The sequence below is a fragment of the Mytilus galloprovincialis genome, chromosome 4 (genome assembly GCF_965363235.1).
Source record: "Mytilus galloprovincialis chromosome 4, xbMytGall1.hap1.1, whole genome shotgun sequence".
Taxonomy (NCBI): domain Eukaryota; kingdom Metazoa; phylum Mollusca; class Bivalvia; order Mytilida; family Mytilidae; genus Mytilus; species Mytilus galloprovincialis.
Genome location: NC_134841.1, coordinates 30567984 through 30586079, shown reverse-complemented (window position 1 = coordinate 30586079; position 18096 = coordinate 30567984). Strand labels below are relative to the sequence as shown.

The window sequence follows — 18096 nt, the reverse complement described above, 5'->3', positions numbered from 1 at the left end:
GCATTTATGTTCAGCAAAGTAAGATATACAAATAAGTCAACATGACCAAAATTGTCAGTTGACCCCTTAAGGAGTAATTGCCCTTTATAGTCAATGTTTAACAATTTTTTGTAAATTTCTGTTATCTTCTAAAAAAATCTTCTCCTCTGAAACTACTTAGACAAATTTATCCAAACTTGTCCACAATTAAGATAAAGCGAAACCCAACGTCCACGGCTTCCCTCTTCATCTTCACACAATTACTATCATTGTTTTCATAGAACATTGCAAGGTTCATGTTCGGAACCATATCGAAATATATTGGTTTTACTTATGTCCTGCAATAATTATATCACATGATCTATAATTATGTTTATAAAGAGATATATTCCTTCTGATAAGAAATTATCAAGTTTGTATTATATATGCTATTTATAAATTTTATATGTTTGCAATCAATCCTACACTAATATAGCGTTTCGGCGGTATTTTTTATGATAAATAAAATATTGTTATATAGGTCCGCCATCATCAGGGATTGTCCTATATATTTCAAAAATTATGTTTTTTTTTTTTTTTTTATAAGCATTTATCCGGGGAGAAGTAATTCGTTACAGAAGATCAACAAACAATGATAATGACCTTAGAGAAATTCTCTTAAAGTTCAAACAGAATTTGATAAATAGGGGTTACACTGACCATGAAATCATGACGTCTAGCTTCAATGAAGCCTTAACCAAAGAGAGAAAACATTTGTTTTCAACTAAGGAAGGGAAACGTAAAGAGGAAATTCCTCTTGTAATGGCTACTAAATATAATCCTTGCATAAGCAAATTACGAAAACACCTTTTAAAACATTGGCATCTCATAAGAGATAATGTGGTTTGCAATGAAGTATTCACAAAAACACCGATAATTGCTTATAAAAGGCACAGAAATTTATCAGATATTCTGACATCGACCAAGGTAAAGAAACCATAATTTTTGAAATATATAGGACAATCCCTGATGATGGCGGACCTATATAACAATATTTTATTTATCATAAAAAATACCGCCGAAACGCTATATTAGTGTAGGATTGATTGCAAACACATAAAATTTATAAATAGCATATATAATACAAACTTGATAATTTCTTATCAGAAGGAATATATCTCTTTATAAACATAATTATAGATCATGTGATATAATTATTGCAGGACATTAGTAAAACAAATATATTTCGATATGGTTCCAAACATGAACCTTGCAATGTTCTATTAAAACAATGATAGTAATTGTGTGAAGATGAAGAGGGAAGCCGTGGACGTTGGGTTTCGCTTTATCTTAAATGTTTTCATAATATTACAAGTACTTTTAACACTGCCTGTCACATCAGTCTGTTGTGAGAGATCGTTTTCACAATTAAGGCATTTGAAAACCTGGGAACGGGCTACAATGGGTGGTGACAGGCTTTGTGGGCTAGCCATGCTCCATGTGCATAGGAATGATACAGTTGACAAAGAACGTGTGTTGAAGCTTTTCGATAGTACAGGTCACAGGAGAATCGGAAAGCTTTGACAAATAGAGATTAACTTTAATATTAAACTTGTTTTGCTACTTACTAGGCTAGCTAATAAAAAAAAAACGCGTTTCCGTTATATTTTTTTTGTTTTTTTTTATTATGAATACATTGACCTCGCCCATAGTAATGCTGAAATAAGCTTCTCCCGTTTCAGGCTCGTTACGCTCGGCGAATTGCCTCAGTTGATTTGACATGCGCTACGGCCTTGAGATTACTATATTTGGTATGCGTGTACCTTGCAAGGTCTTCGTGCTAGTAATACAGTTTTCACTTGACTTTGACCTCAATTCATGGATCAGTGAATAAGGTTAAGTTTTTTGGTTAAGCCTATATCTAAGATACTATACACAATAGGTTTACTATATTTGAAGTATGGAATGATTATGAGGGGTACATGTCCAACTGGCAGGCTTCATCTGTCCGTGACCTACTTTTCATGGCTCAGTAGTCATAGTTAAGTTTTTATACGACCGCATAAAAAATTGTGGTCGTATATTGGTATCATGTCGACGTCGTCTGTGTCGTGAGAAGACAGTTTGTTTCCGGGAAATAACTTTAGTATAAGTAAATAGAAATGTATGAAATAAAATACAAGGTTTATAACCACAAAAGGAAGGTTGGGATTAATTTTGGGGGTTGTCGGGGCTGATCCAGCCATTTTAAAAAGGGGGTTTCCTTAACCCAGGACAAAAGGGGGGGGGGGGTGTTGCAACTACATGTCCCATTTCAAATGCATTGATCGTTCAAAAAAGGGGGTGTTCCAACCCCTGGAATCGCCACTGGTTATGGTTCTAACAGTTTAGGAATAAGGGACAAAAAAGAGGCCCAAAAAGGCATTTTTCTAGTTTTCAGACAAAACTTGTGTTTAAATTAGTGTTGTCAAATCGTACACTTTTGCCTAACCGGTTACTCGGATAATCGTTCGACCGATTAACCGGTTAACCGGTAGTTTAAATTCATTGGAATGCCTTACTATAGTACCCTACATATAGATATAAGAAGATGTGGTATGAGTGTCAATGTGACAACCTTCCATCCAAGTCTTACATTTACGTTTTTATGATACGATGAATTGAAGTTTGTCTTTTGGTATTATAAGGCTTGTCTGTGAAGATTCCACAGGCACTTGTCTAAAAAAAAAATTCCTATATACCTTAATATAACACTTATAGGTATATAGGGGAAAAAAATTGAGACAAGTGCCTGTGGAAGATTCCTTGGGAAATTTGACTTTTAATAATCAAATACACCGTATCAGCTATGGCGTTTGTACTAACTTCAGATTGAAAAAAAAAACCTTCTTGATCTCGTAGAATTTAATATATCTGAAACCAATTTTTTCATTTTCTCTTGTTGTCTCCAAAAATAATGTGGAGTGTTTCAAATTGAAATAATTAAGCCTGTTACTCGTACTATAGTTTCATAGTGTATTAAAGAAAACTCAGGCGAAGAAGACTGCGTAATAGGAGCATATTATACACAATATAAATTACAACATAGTTCATAATACATACAGTATACATAGTTCATAATACATACAGTATACATTTTTAAATTATACATCTTCAGAAATAAATCTTTGTTTATTGCAATTAAATCCGACAAGCATCTTTTCTACCTTTTGAATAAAAATTGACAGCTTAGACAGCACATAACTCAGTGGCGGAACCAGCCATTTTAAAAAGGGGGTTCCTAACCCAGGACAAAGGGGGCTTCCAACTACATGTCCCCATTCAAATGCATTGATCGTCCAAAAAAAGGGGGGTTCCAACCCTGGATCCGCCACTGTAACTATTACAATATTTAAGCATGCCCAGTGCTTTTTTAACATTTGGATATTTTAAATAATATGGAGGTATGAACTTCCCACTTAAATCCTTAACTTCACAATTGGTACATTTACATATATAGTGGTATACGTCCCCAAGACCAGCTTTACAAAGTGGACAAATTCTCTCGTTTCGTGGTACATTTCTCCATCTTTCTGTTTCGATGGGAAACTTTGTATTACATACCCTTGATTTACATATATTTACTCTATGACAATACTATCAATATACATTGGTTTGCATTTCACAACTTTTGAGTAATTACCACGACGACAATTTTTAAAGAAAACCTAACTATTTAATGATTATCAAGTCTATCAAAATTGAAAAAAAAGTCCGATTAACCGGTTAGCGTTTTTGGTATTCGGTATTCGGTCGTTCAAACGGTTAACCGGTTAAATTTTAACCCTTTATTATGAATGGGGTGATTTTTTTTTTAAAGTTGGGCAATTTGGAGTGAAGCGAGTTATAGTCCAAATTACTATATGATATCTTGGAAGGCTATTTTAAATTTTTGATTGGAGCCTAACGCCTTCCTGCGTAAGGCGTCAAAGTAAAAAAATATAAAAGCCTTTCAAGACATCATAATCATGTGGACTAGGGCGAGTTCAACTTGGTGAAAAAGTGGAACAATTTGGTGTGGGCGAGTTGTCTTTGTACATGGTACATAGCGGGCAAGTACAGTTTTTGTGTTAAATTATTGGTTTTTAGTTCTTCTATCAATTAATTTACACTTCTATTGTAATTTCATGGGCTATTTATTTTGGATCTTTATTTTATATATCGGAAGTTAAAACTGAGGCTTTGTAATCTTAAGGATCAGTTGGAAATAATGATATGTCTTTCTCTTATGAATTTGTATTTCAAAAGCAAAATTAACATTATACTTTTTTGCATCTTGCAAGTTCACAAAATAATCATAAATCTCTGTTTGTTGATGTTCTTTAGTAGATATGGCACAAAATGTGTACCTGAATAAAGGTATCTTGTTTTAAACTTTAAATGTATGGACCTCTTTGAAATTTTACCAAAAGTTTCCATACCACAAAGGGATGGTAAGGATTGGCTTTGGGGGTTGTGGCTCAACCCGTTTAGGTATTAGGGGAACAACGAGGGCTTCTTGGTTAATGGACAATTAAGATTATTTTAAAGCAGTGTAAGGGATGTAATCCAATCACAAAATTATACTTTAAGTAGAACATTGAATTACCTACCTTACACTGCTTTAAAATTATGTATAAAGACATTTTGTATCGTCTTCAGGTGATTAGCTGTCAATTTACTTTAAGAATTTACTATTAAACTTTTATGATGTATTTAAATGGTTAATTATGTTTGAATCTCCAATGGAAATTTGAATTTGGTTTATGACCATATCTTGAGGGAAAGAATTTTATTTTTGGAAAAAAGGGGGGGGGGGGGGTAAAAAAGATTTTTTTTCAGAAATTAAGACAATTTCTTCATATATTTTTTTTTTTTGCAAAACAAAGGGGGATACAATTTTCTTTTTTCGGGTAGGGAACAAAAATTAAAAGTGGGGTGTAGTTTTTTGTTATTTTTCGGTCAGGGGGTGGGGGCGGGCATTTCGCAACAGCAGTGTATTGCACAAAAGCAAAAAATTGAGTATAGACGATGATAGTGCGAGTAGGCCGTCTGTGTACTTGGGACACATTCTTGTTTTCAAATATTCAGAAAATGGCAGTTAGTTGGACTTGGTCATTACTTTTTTGGTTCTCGCTGCTTAAAGAGATTTATATGATTTGTCTGGCTATCTCCTCCTACAGTTACCACATCATAGATATAAGAAGATATTGTACGAGTGCCAATGAGACAACTCTCCATCCAAATCACAATTTGTAAAAGAAATCATTATAGGTCAAAGTAGGGTCTTCAACACGGCTCACACGGTCACCGAACAGCAAGCTATAAAGGGCTCCTAAAATGGCTAGTGTTAAACCAGTCAAATGGGAAAACCAACGAGCTAGTCTATATAAAAAATGAGAAACTTATGAACCACATCAACAAACGAAAAAATGCAGAGGGTTTCATAGTATTTAATTTATGATTTCCTATGGTCAGGGTGGGGACATCATTTGTGTCTTACAGATAGTGCAATAATTTCAAGTTGGTTGTCAACACAACTCCTTGTCAATCTAAAATATGTAGAACTATACTCAAGATATGATTTTGAAAAAGAGACTCATCAACAAGACAACATACGCATATAAACGATGCCCCCCCCCCCCCAAAAAAAAATAAAAAAAGAAGAAAAAAGGATTGATGTTCCTGTGGTAATAGGTATCGGGTTACTTGGACAGACAGACGGTATGCATTGATCACTATATATATATGTCCCTGTATAAATAAGCACATAGATGCGCAAACTATCCACACACAAGACACTATATAGTTTACGCTAAAAGAAATTCTCGGATTTGAATAGAGCCATTGTTATACATATTCATGTCATACATTATTTGTATATATCCTAACACGAAAGCTTACGGCTGGTGCATATTTTGTTTGAAAAGGAACAGTTAACTTTTTATGACGGAGTAGTGTTATCTAATGATATATCAGCAATAGTGATGTCTGGAAAAACTCTCTAAAAAAACTGTACCTCAAGAAGCGAGTTTTATAAATTTACAAAAGACTCATCAGTGACGCTCATTTCATAAAAGGCGAAATCATGAGCATTGCAAATCATTTAAAAGTTTTTGATTACAATTCTTTGATTGAAGTTGGGACTATCCCTTCCGAACATCATGCATACTCCGCTCTGAACATCGGGTGACTGAGAAATGAATTAGGATCGTGTTGCAAAAATAATGATCAATGATATCATGTTTTAAATATTCTGTTCAGAATCAGAAGCAAATATCAATGGACGAACCAAAGTGGACGTACGGAGCCGAGGACTAACGGACGGACATGTACCCCATCATCATACCACCGGTTATAAATGCAGAATCTCACATGTTAATAAATTGCTCTCAAATGGATTTCCTTAATGAATTCCCCGCATATAAGCACATTGAAATATTTTGTTCATAGCAAACTGAAAAGCCTGCCGACACTAATTAAATACAGCTACATAAAATAACAAAACTTCTATGTAAAAATAAATCGTTTATAATATTAAAAATTTGTAATTTTTCTCTTTACTGGTCGACGACCAGTTACCGTCAGTTTGCATTTTTTCCGCGAAACGTCGTGGTCAATCCGCTGACGTCATCGTGTTTTTTTAACGAACAACATCAAGAAGATGTTGACAAAGTTTAGTCCAGTAAGTATCAGTTTTTGGTTATTTATTTGTTAAAAAAACACTTTTTTTATAACCCCCGCATCTCATGTTCAGACGGGGGAATCCTTTGTAGCAAAAATAAATAGAAACTGACCTAAAAAAAGGTTTGTTACATATTTTCGAAAACCCTGTTCGTCATTTGGGAATCATTTTAGCCATTCATTTCACGATTTTGAATACTAAGTAATATATTTTATAAAAATTGTTGTCATCTCAGACTCTCATTGGGTGCCATTTTAGCCGATTTTCACCTGGTATGCAAACATGATGAATATCGTTGTATATTTGCTTTTTGTTGCTATATTTTCTGGTTGTCCCTACTTGTTATTGACATTGGAAGTATTATTTCGTATATTTATACCCATAATATAACATTCAGATTGAAAACATTAAAGAGATACCTGCTATATCCTATATTCTACATATTTCATTCATTGCATAACATAATTTGAAACACCATTACGCTTTCCGGCCATTCCAGAATACTGAGAGGTTTTTAAAATAATAAAATATAAATAACTTACATTTTGGAATTCACAAATTTTATTCCTAAATCGATAATCCAGACTGCCTTTGCAGGTCGTACAACACATGCACATTTGAGAATAAAAGCTTGCATTCCCAGCATTGTTTACAAAAGAGGGACGAAAGATACCAGAGGGACAGTCAAACTCATAAATCGAAAATAAACTGCATGACAACGCCATGGCTAAAAATGAAAAAGACACACAGACAAACAATAGTTCACATGACACACCATAGAAAACTAAAGAATAAGCAACACGAACCCCACCAAAAACCAAACTGCAACGCTTAATTTGCAAGCAAGCACTTGTAACTTTTAAGACCCCCCCCTCTTTTTTTAAGGAGTATGTAAATCAGACACTCAATAAATATTATTCTTGACAATGTGTGGCAACAAGGGAAGAACAATCGAGTATACTTATTTCTAGGAAGGAAGGTGCGTAATCCTCCATAACATCCAATAATCGCTATATATACGGATAACTGGATGCGATTTTTTTTTCAAAACGATTTTATTCCTAAATAAATATTTAAAAGATTTTTATCAAATGGAGGGATAATTGCATAAAATTTGGCTTCAATAAAAGCTTTTAATAATAAAGTATTAATGTAATATTATTGTCACAGTATAAATTCATCTATTTAATGTGTTTGGTTTTTTGTAGGAAATTATACCGTGATTGATCATGATGGTTGTTTCAGACTGAGTATGATATATCAGTATTATATATTTTAAATCCATGTGTAATTGTCTATACCATGGTTATAACTATTGATATTCTAACAAAGATATCATCTATCATGACCAAAACAGAGACATATACAACTAAAGTAAATATTTAAAATAGTATTTATAACGCTCATCTATGAGCATCTATGAATAAAGATCAATAACAAAGATCATCGAAAGCTAATTTACCGATTAGTGCTTGATTTTGTTACAGAAAGTTATATTAGTAAGTAACCTTGATATCTATAGGTGTAATACAACGCCCTACAGACATTTTGACAGAAGATCGTTTGAAAAGTGGTCCAAGAAAAATAACAAAAAAGTCAATACCTATCATGGACATGTAGTTTACTTATTCACGTGCTAATCGATCATTGAAGAAAGACGCGCAGGTGTTTTTAACAAAACTTTTATACAACAAAAATAATTTTAAAATGTCAACTTGATTTAGGGCGATTATTATCATTTTGTAATCGGCTTTCTTCATACACACTTGTTGATAATATAAAGGTCATGTACACATGTGATAAATCAATGACACAATAAGCCTCAGGTAATCGTACACATATCGAACTGTGTGATTAAATGCCGATCTACTTTCAGTGCAAAGCGTGTTTGTTGTGAGATAAGTCATACAGGCGAATCGATAAGGGTTTGTTTGTGCAGACGTGTATTTCCGATATATCGTCATCTGCGCATGTTCATGCCATTTTCAAAGAATGATGTCGATGAAACAAGAACAAGAAGTCGATATCCTGACATTAGACCCACAAATATATAAGTTTCCTGGACGATCCAAAAGCTCAGTGTGGAATCATTTTGGATTTCAGAAAGGCAGTGACGGAGAATTAGATAAATCTCGAGCCGTATGTAAAATATGTCGACAGGGGATCAGATACTCAGGTAATACAACGAACCTTCATTGTCATTTAACCAAACATCGTCGTGAAAATACTGGATTATTTGAAGATTTAGATGAAAGTTGGATGCACGCTTCACCGGACTTCAAATTTAAGTATGTGGATTCCGTTGTTCAGTCTACTGTGGAGGATATTAAAGCTGCAGGTAATATTCAAACTACTTCTAGTACTACCGATGATAATAAATCAGGTCAGCGATCAAAACATCAACAACTAAATGATACCATTGTTAACTTTTTTATTGAACATTTATTGCCTCTTTCGGTGGTAGAGAGCACTTCATTTTATTCCATGATAGCAGTAGCAGATCCTATGTATGTGGTCCCAGATAAGGAATATTTATTTGGCAATTTAATTCATCAGTTTTACATTGAAACAAAGAAATCGATCGCCTCGGAAATATCAGGGAATGAAGTGATTACGGTAGCAGAAGTCTGGGAATCGATTACCGGCGAGAAGTTTGTCTCGATATCAGTTCAGCTCATTAACACGCAATGGCAAATGAAAACATTCCTTTTGAAAACAGTCTCATTGAACAGTGTCATTAACGAAGATGTGTTTCTGAGACTATTTAAGGCTACGTGTGAGGAATGGGAGATTAAAAGTTCCACAACATTACTAAATGATGGGTCAAACGTAATACAGAAAGCTATTACATCGTTACGTCTGGTCAACATGCCGAGTTGTACTACTGGTCTCCTAACAGCTGGCGAAAATTTAATGAAAAACCAAACCGTGACCAAATCTGTCATCGAGCAGGTTATCTTGATAATAGGTCAAATTTTACAAGATAAATCTCCCGCTGATTTGTATGGGAAAATGTTCGAGATAATCAAGGATTACAAGGAAATTGAAGCAAAAACTTTCTCTTGGACAGCATTTAACTCCGTTATATCATGCATCATCGAAAATAAACAATCGTTTAAGACAACAGATATGGACTCAAAATTGAACCTTACAGATGAGAGATGGCAAGAGATTTCTGACATGGAAGCCGTGTTGTCGCCGATACAGAAAGCATACAAGTTACTTAGTGACAATTCGAGCGTAATATCTTCCATGATCTTACCAATACTGAGAAAGTTAGAAATGGCACTTGCTTCAAAGAAATCAGATTCAGAGTTCATTAAAGTTTTAAAGAAAGCAACGTGGTCATCTATTTCAACACCTTTTAATTCGACAGCTGTCAGAAAATTCCTCCTTATTAGCTCTTTGTTAGATCCCCGCTATAAGGACTTACAATTTGTAGAAACAACTGAGAAGACACAGGCAAGAGAGCTTCTCGGCACGGTAGCAACAGAAATGTACCGCGAACGAAATCGGACAAATGGTTCATATGACGGCGAAATCATCGTCGTGGAAGAATCTGGAGATGTGATCCGGATCGAACCGATGGAAAAGAGGCAAAAGCTGGACCATCAGGAAAATCGGAATGGGACAGATGATTGGCTAGCTGATGTCGTCTGCAAAGACAATCCGGTGGATAAAGGCAGCGACAAAGAAGAGAAAGTTTTGGTTGAAATAGACCATTACATATCCACACAACAAGTCTCTACACCTCCCCTACAGTGGTGGTCCAGCAGAGAAAATTTATATCCGACATTATCCCGCTTAGCCCGACGTTATCTTTGCATGAACAATTTCAGTGTTAGTGAAAACAATACAGTGAAAAATGCCAAATTATCTCCAGAAACGGTCGATAAACTATTGTTTCTCCATCACAATTATTACGGCCGGTAATCATGTTTAAGAAGTTCCTTACAGCAGTCGAATTTGACTCTCAGTACGCAATGTTTGGGTTCGGTTTATGAGTTTGAATTGTTATGTTGATTATGCATTTATTATTCACGTTATAAAAAAAATCTAAGAATCACACATTTTTGTTGTATTTTCCCATGTCAAAATGCATGTAGTGTTCGAACATAATTTAATTGTGTATAAATCTAATCAGATTATTTCATGTCAAGAAATACATACGTGTTCGGTAATTAAATACAATGTATATGTAAGTGTTGCTCGGTCGAAAATAATTTTTTAAGGACCAGGTGAGCTATTGACATTATTTGGTGTCTGTCGTCATCGTCCGTCATAAATTCTTTTCTCTAATATCTCGGGAACCAATGGACAAATTTAAATTAAACTTGAACGGGATGAGTATTCAGATATTTGAAATAAAATGTTTTTGATTTTTGTTCCTGCACTTAAAGCAACCAAAATGGCCCCATGGCTAAAAATAGTTCATATGGATAACATGTAATAGGCTTATGAATTGGAAACCATAGAAGATAACACTATGATCCGAATGTCGAGATCTAACTACTTAGTATCGGACGACTCATTGTTGCTTCTAAACGCCGATGTTTAGACTTTAACGTGTTGTTTTCATTTTTGTTTACCTTGGATAAATTGGCTTTATTATGGTCCCTTTAGGTTATATAGCTCATGTGTTTTAGTTTTATATATTCATGGCTTTCAAATGTTGTGGTTTGAGCTTCCCTGATAAAGGTTAATCTAATTTTGTTTGATTATCAAAGATAGGAGGAAACTATAAAAAAAGACAAATATCATCAAGAAATGATCTACGACGACCAAAATGTTCAGTCGACTCTTATAGTCATGATAGTAGCTATCGTCACTGAATAAAGAAATTTACCAATTTCATTGCGAGGAGGGAATAATGTTGAAACGAAGAATTGATATGCATAATATGGGAAACGGTAAGCAGCACACAAGTCAACATAACGGTAATCAAGATTGTCAAACGAATTCTGAAAGGAGTTATTGCCTTTGAATTACAAGATTAGAAATATTTTTGTTGATTGGTATTTTCTTGCATCTACAAAGAATCAAATGATTTCTTTTAAAAAAACTATACTAGATCGTGTAGATCGAGGCATCTGCAAACAATCAACATGATAAAAATTGTTAGTCGAATCCTTGCAGTAAATATTGACCTATACCTAAAATTGTTCTTTCATCCGTTTGGTACTAGCGTTTTAAGTTAGACAATTTTGACTTATTTGTATAAATCTATCTTGTCAATTAATTTTGCTGCTTTCAATATCTCGCTATTTAAAAAAAAAGCTGCCACGACTTGCTTGTATAAGTCAATACACCAGACATACAATAATAATAAGATGTGGTATAATAACCAATGAGACAACTCTCCACAAGAGACCAAATGACACAGAAATTTTCAACTATATATAAAAAAGAAGATGTGGTATGATTGCCAATGAGACAACTGTCCACAAGAGACCAAAATGACACAGACATTAACAACTATAGGTCACCATACAGCATTCAACAATGAGCAAAGCCCATATCATACAGTTATGATATGGGCTACAAAGATGAAAGGACCCTGTAATGACCAATGTTAAACTTGTGATAATTCAAGAAAACTAATGGCCCAATATATGTTCAAAATAATGATCGAAAAACAAATAGGTTACACGGCAACAAACGACAACTATTGAATTACAGGCTCCTGACTTGGGACAGTGGCAAACCGAATGTGGTGGCGCGAAAACCTTCATATTATCTGGAACAGTGGTGTAACGGTTCAACATAAAAATAAACTATGCAGAACAATAAAAGAAAAACAAATATTAGAAACAGCAAAAACTCGACAACCATCCAACTACATCCTTATCTGAACAGGCACACATAGATTGTGATGGGGTTAAAATAATTTGAAGGCGCCTACCCTCCCCTAACCTGGAACAGTGGTTTAGCAGTACACCATAAGAACAAACTATAAAAATCAGTCGAAAAGGGCTTAGCTCATCAGATGCTCGATACAAAGAAGAAACACACAGATTGTTGACCTACATTTTATAGTATCAGAAAAACAGCAAATCAAACCATGAAAATAATACCAATTAACACGCAGTGATCTGTGAACTGCAATTCACAGTTGTATCCTAATATTTGTCAAATAGTCCCGCACAACACAGTGCTGGGGCCGTCTTGAACACACAATGAGGTAAGATTATATGTTTGGTATTGAAGGTATCACTGTGACGTCCAAATTAGAACAGCTCCTTTACATTTTGTTTTTTCCTCAAGGCATTTTTATGGGTATCACTTGCGCTCCTTTAAAAACAAACTTGTTCCTGTATTGTTATACATCACACTTTATTACCAAACTCAGTAAAGATCCGTCTAAACTACATTTACTTGATAAACGACAACACAGACCGTTTTCTTGCTGTTTAGCTTTAAACAATTAAGAATTTTCCAATTGTACCCTGAAAATTCACGCAAGGAAACTTAAATTAAATACATCTAATACAAACACCAATAATTGTTCTTTTCTAGATTTCTATACATGTATTCCAATTTTACATATGAAATTGTATTCAAGAATTTTCGACAAGAGACGATTTTTCCGTCCTTAGAAATATCCAAAATCAAGAAAAGGACATTATTTCTGTATTATGAGACTTAATTAAAACGTTCCTTGTGATACATTTCCGCAGTATAATTGCAAGCACTTGTCTCTGAAACAAAAATTATCCATAAATTTTAATATGTTATTTATTGGGCTCACAAAGATTAGGCTGGCATAGGTAATTTGTTTCCAGAACTATTGTTCTTCTAGGAATTGTATACAAAAGATAAAAAATATATATATATTTTAATACTTTATTTTTCCCGAATAAGTTAATTTACCCTTTCTTCCATTTTATCTTAACTATACAGGATTAAGTTAGTTATTGGAATGTCTTAGCTTCTTTAGACAATCATGAATCCAGAAAATGCTGATCTACCGAATTCATCACTTTTTATCGCACCTTGTCCCGGTGAAGTCAGATGAGTCCGAATGAAAACAGCTTCACCTTGGGTAGCAGAGATGACAGCATGTCCAGTCACGGTATTGTAGCCACAGAAAACGTATGTACTGCCAAGAATCCTCGTGTTGATTACTAATTCAGTTGTGTGTGCCTTATGACATGCGACTCTAGTAGACCAGGTAAACGAGTAGAGACCTGAACGAGGAACTGTGAATATACCAGTAAAATTGTTATACGCATTTCCTACATTAGTCTTGACATTGTCGTATACGAGAAGATGGTGTCCTCCAGGTTCCGGTTCGTCACGTGACATAAACGCATAGAAAGCATACTGTCCATTTGATGGTCCATCTGCAACATATAAAAAGTAAATAGATGTACAAGTGAGTCAAATGTCTGTTCGAATGTTAAAATATCTTGAACTTTTAACGGAAAGCTAGAATACGGGATAATTCATGACACATAAAATTTCAAAATTGCACAGAAACCCTAAAGCACAGTGCGTTCACTGCTTTATCTTACCATTACTACATTTATTATTTTGCTTTGGAAATTCATAATTTTTCTGTAACACATTTGAAATTTTGTTATGATTTTACAAGATACAAGATAGTTTCTGTACCAATCTATCAGAGGGAAAAAAAGCATAAAGGGTCATTGATTACGCTGAATCAATAGTTTGTTGTATGAATAAGTCTTATAGATGCATGCTTTACATATTAGTATTTTTTTTTTGCGTGTGCTAGCTGTCAGTAGCTACGAGTACTCTCAGATCTGCACGTCGTCTTTTTCTTTTGGGGTGTATAAATACCCTCCTACGTCCGGTCTGAGTTGTTGTTAGATGTTTTTCTGCTTTGTATCGATGAGTTAAGGCCAGTTTTTTAACAGATTTTTATAGTTTGTTCTTGTGTTATACTGAAAAAACAATGTCCCAGGTAAGGGGGGATATGGCACCAGCAAACTTGTTTAACCCCACCATATTTTGTATGTGCCTGTCCTAAGTCCGAAGACTGTTATTCAGTAGTTGTTGTTTGATGCTGTATTTCATTTTTTGTTTCTTCCTGGTTATGTATCTTAGTCAGGCAGTTAGTTTTCTCGTTTGAATTGTTTTAAAAACTGCTATTTCGGGGTCTTTTATAGCTGACTTTGCGGTATACGTTTTGCTCATGGTTAAAGGCTTAGCCATACGATGACCCATAGTTGTTAACTTCTTTAACATATGGTCTCTTGTGGAATGTTGTTTCATTAGCAATCGTTTATCACATTTTCCTGTTTAAATATTAACTACGATTTTGACAAAAAAATGTTTCAAACATTAATTAAAGCGGAATATTGCATTACAAGAGTCTGCATTTAACGTCGAACTGATCCTGGTGTATATCCTCTTCTTGTTACAATAGTAGCGTTAATTTTGTTTGTACCGGTTTTCAATATTTTGTGGTTTTTTTTGTTAATGTTTTAGTGTTTATGTGTTATTAAATGGCATGAACTCCTACGTTGTATTCTCCCTTTTCTATTATATCACCGACAGAAAATTCCAACTTACCTAACAAGAGTCTCCGTGCATCTTTCGCATTTAACTGATCCCGAGCCCTTCTTTTAGTTAATAGGTGCGTGTTTTGGACCGACTGCAATTCACTGTTTTCTTTTTCAAGGTGTCTGACGGTATTTTCTAGGTGCCTGATGATATTTTCCAATGAAGTGGTCTTTTCGTTTTGAGAAGCTGCATATTGTTCTAGTTTCTGCAGCCTAGCCACTATGGTGTCTGAGTAAGTCGCATGTAATATCAAAATTAGAAGAAAAAGCTTATAATACACATACGAAGTGTCCATTTCTATAGGTAGTTTTGAATATGTAAGATTCTTAGTGCATTCAAGATAAAACACGTACTATTTGACAAATCTTATCTTCGAATCGAGATGGGAAAACATCCAAGCTTCATATGGGACCTTGCACAATTGTATTTCAAATTATGATCACCACTTAGAAAACTTTTCACAGGATACCTAATGACACAGAATTCAACAATTATAGGTCACCGTAAGGTGGCCTTCAACAATGTGCAAAGCCAATATCGCAATGACAGCTATAAAAGGCCCCGAAATGTCAAATGTAAAACCATTCAAACAAGAGAACTAACGGCCTAACTAATATACAAAATAATGAACGAAAAACAAATATATAAAACAGCAACAAATTACACCCTTGAGTGGTGGATGGAGCCTATATATACATTATATAGGGAAACAATAGTTAAAATTAAAACTTAATTTTCCTCAAGTGTCTCAAAGATAAGTATTCTATATTATGTAAAATGTTGTAGAATTTACGAACAGATTTTTTTTTGAAAGTTTTGTAAACATAGGTTGAAGTGACTAAATTTTTTTATGAATTGTTTCATTTTCTATTTATCATCGGCTTTAGTTGTCAACAATTATCTTTGGACGGTTGACAGAAGAAAGTTCCCATTCGATTTTGAAAATTGTGTTAATAGATAAGAAAGACGATTTTTTTTCTCAGATCCCAAACTAACGTGTGTTTGCTCTGATCTATTTACTTAGACTGTTTGCTATTTGTTGGGGTTGATAGACACTCTCTTGATTTTCTAAAACTTATTTTGAATACCGTTCCAGAGTAATGCGACTTTAGCCGTCATATATGTAGCCCTGATGTATACTGTGATGTTTTTAATTGTAACTGATTTATGCCCTTCGTGGGCCCTGCAATTTCGGGAAATAACAATATTCTATTCTATTCTGTAAGACTAGTTTTCACGTATTGCACATTTTTAGAGTATGCATACTATAAGTTTTCTCTAAACTTTACTAGCTCATTGGAATTTATTTTATTCCAGAGTTATGGGACTTTACCTTCAAATTTAAGATTTATGTTTTTTTTTTATAAATCACACGTCAAGTAAAATAGCTCCAGTATGTTTGGATGAACCATCTGCCCCTTCGTTTTGCGCTAACATATCTTTTTTGATACATTGCGATCGCGTTATTAAAACTATATAAACTGACATATTTTCTGCTCCAAGGCATGAATATGTCAGTTTATTTTTTATTTAAAGCGTTTGATTTTGTCATTTTCTTTTTATAAATTTCACCTTTTTAATTTTTCTTGGAGTTCGGTATTATTGTTATACTTTATTAAACAACTAGAACACACCCGCGAAATCGCGGGCATTCAGAGCGTAGTTTAAAGTATGTAAAGTGTTGTTGGAAGAATTTTGTAAAAAATTGAATGACTGGGGAATTTCAGCAAAAGTGTCATAATTAAGTCATAGCTTATTGGGGACAGAAAAATGTTTTTTTTTTATCCCTCCTCCTTTATTTCCAAATTCCCAATTTTTGGTTTTCTATCAATTTCAATATGAACATACATTTAGTATGTTATGGACATTTAAGTAAGGAGCCTGTAATTCAGTACTGGTTGTCGTTTGTTTATGTGTAACTTATTTGTTTTTCGTTCATTTTTTGTACATAAATAAGGCCGCTAGTTTTCTTTACATTGTCAGTTCATGGCCTTTTAAAGCTGAGTATGCGGTATGTGCTTTGCTCGTTGTTGAAGGTCGTACGGTGACCTATAATAGTTGTTAATTTCTGTGTCATATTGGTCTCTTGTGGAGAATTGTCTCGACATGGCAATCATACCACATCTTCTTTTTTTTGTAAAAGATTTAATGACTGGAGAATTTCAGAAAAGGTATCAAAAGTTCACATGAATATTTTTAGCGCTTATCTGTATATTATGAAAATTCATTCCTTGTAAATATAGTGTATTTACTTTCAATTCTAAGTTTACTAATCGATCCATGGTGGTGATTGATATAGTATACAGACCCTCTCTATTTAATAAACTCTGTGACCGCCGTTGATAGTAAACTTGAAAATGATAGCAGATAGAATTCTGAAAATACACTTTATTCTTTGTATATGTATGTTCAAAGTATATAGAAAAACGCAAACCGGAAGTCTAATCTGACTTAAAATTTCGTCCAATGGCGGGACAATATCCGGATACTTTTTCTCGTTTTTCTCCCGAAATAACTCAATTTGAATAATCATATGAATTTATGACAAATGCGACTATGCACTATACCTATAGGACACAGAGGCGTGTTGATTAATTTATTGTGGAAAGAGGAGAAGCGACACCCAAAATGAGGTCTTCTCGTTTAATAGTATAGAAGCGGTGTGCAATCTAAACGAAAACTGCTCCAACATATTTACGAGGAAGTTTGGCTTATATCTATCGACACTACAAAAGTGTTACCATCACGAATTGGTTGACAGTCACGATAAGTCTGTTTCAACTTACCAGCGACACATAGTCTTTGATCTCTACATAATATAATATTCGTCGGATCAGTAATTTCATTGAGTTTGTCTAAACAACTACAAACTTTACACTGTTGTTTGAATTGGTGAATGTTGTCTC

The 18096-nt window shown here is 34.2% G+C and overlaps 2 protein-coding genes across 2 annotated transcripts; one reads left to right on the top strand and one right to left on the bottom strand.

The window, feature by feature from the left end:
• Nucleotides 1–8086: 8086 nt before the first annotated feature.
• On the top strand, nt 8087–10727 carry LOC143071853 (E3 SUMO-protein ligase ZBED1-like). Its single transcript, XM_076246466.1, has one exon. It carries the CDS (start codon nt 8654–8656, stop codon nt 10592–10594), a length of 1941 nt encoding a protein of 646 aa, XP_076102581.1. The 5' UTR covers nt 8087–8653; the 3' UTR covers nt 10595–10727.
• A 2763-nt stretch (nt 10728–13490) lies between these two features.
• Nucleotides 13491–15520, bottom strand: LOC143071859 (uncharacterized). The gene is made up of 2 exons (XM_076246473.1): nt 15200–15520; nt 13491–14004 (listed from the first exon to the last, which is right to left on the bottom strand). Exons 1-2 carry the CDS (start codon nt 15483–15485, stop codon nt 13595–13597), a joined length of 696 nt encoding a protein of 231 aa, XP_076102588.1. The 5' UTR covers nt 15486–15520; the 3' UTR covers nt 13491–13594.
• Nucleotides 15521–18096: the final 2576 nt, after the last annotated feature.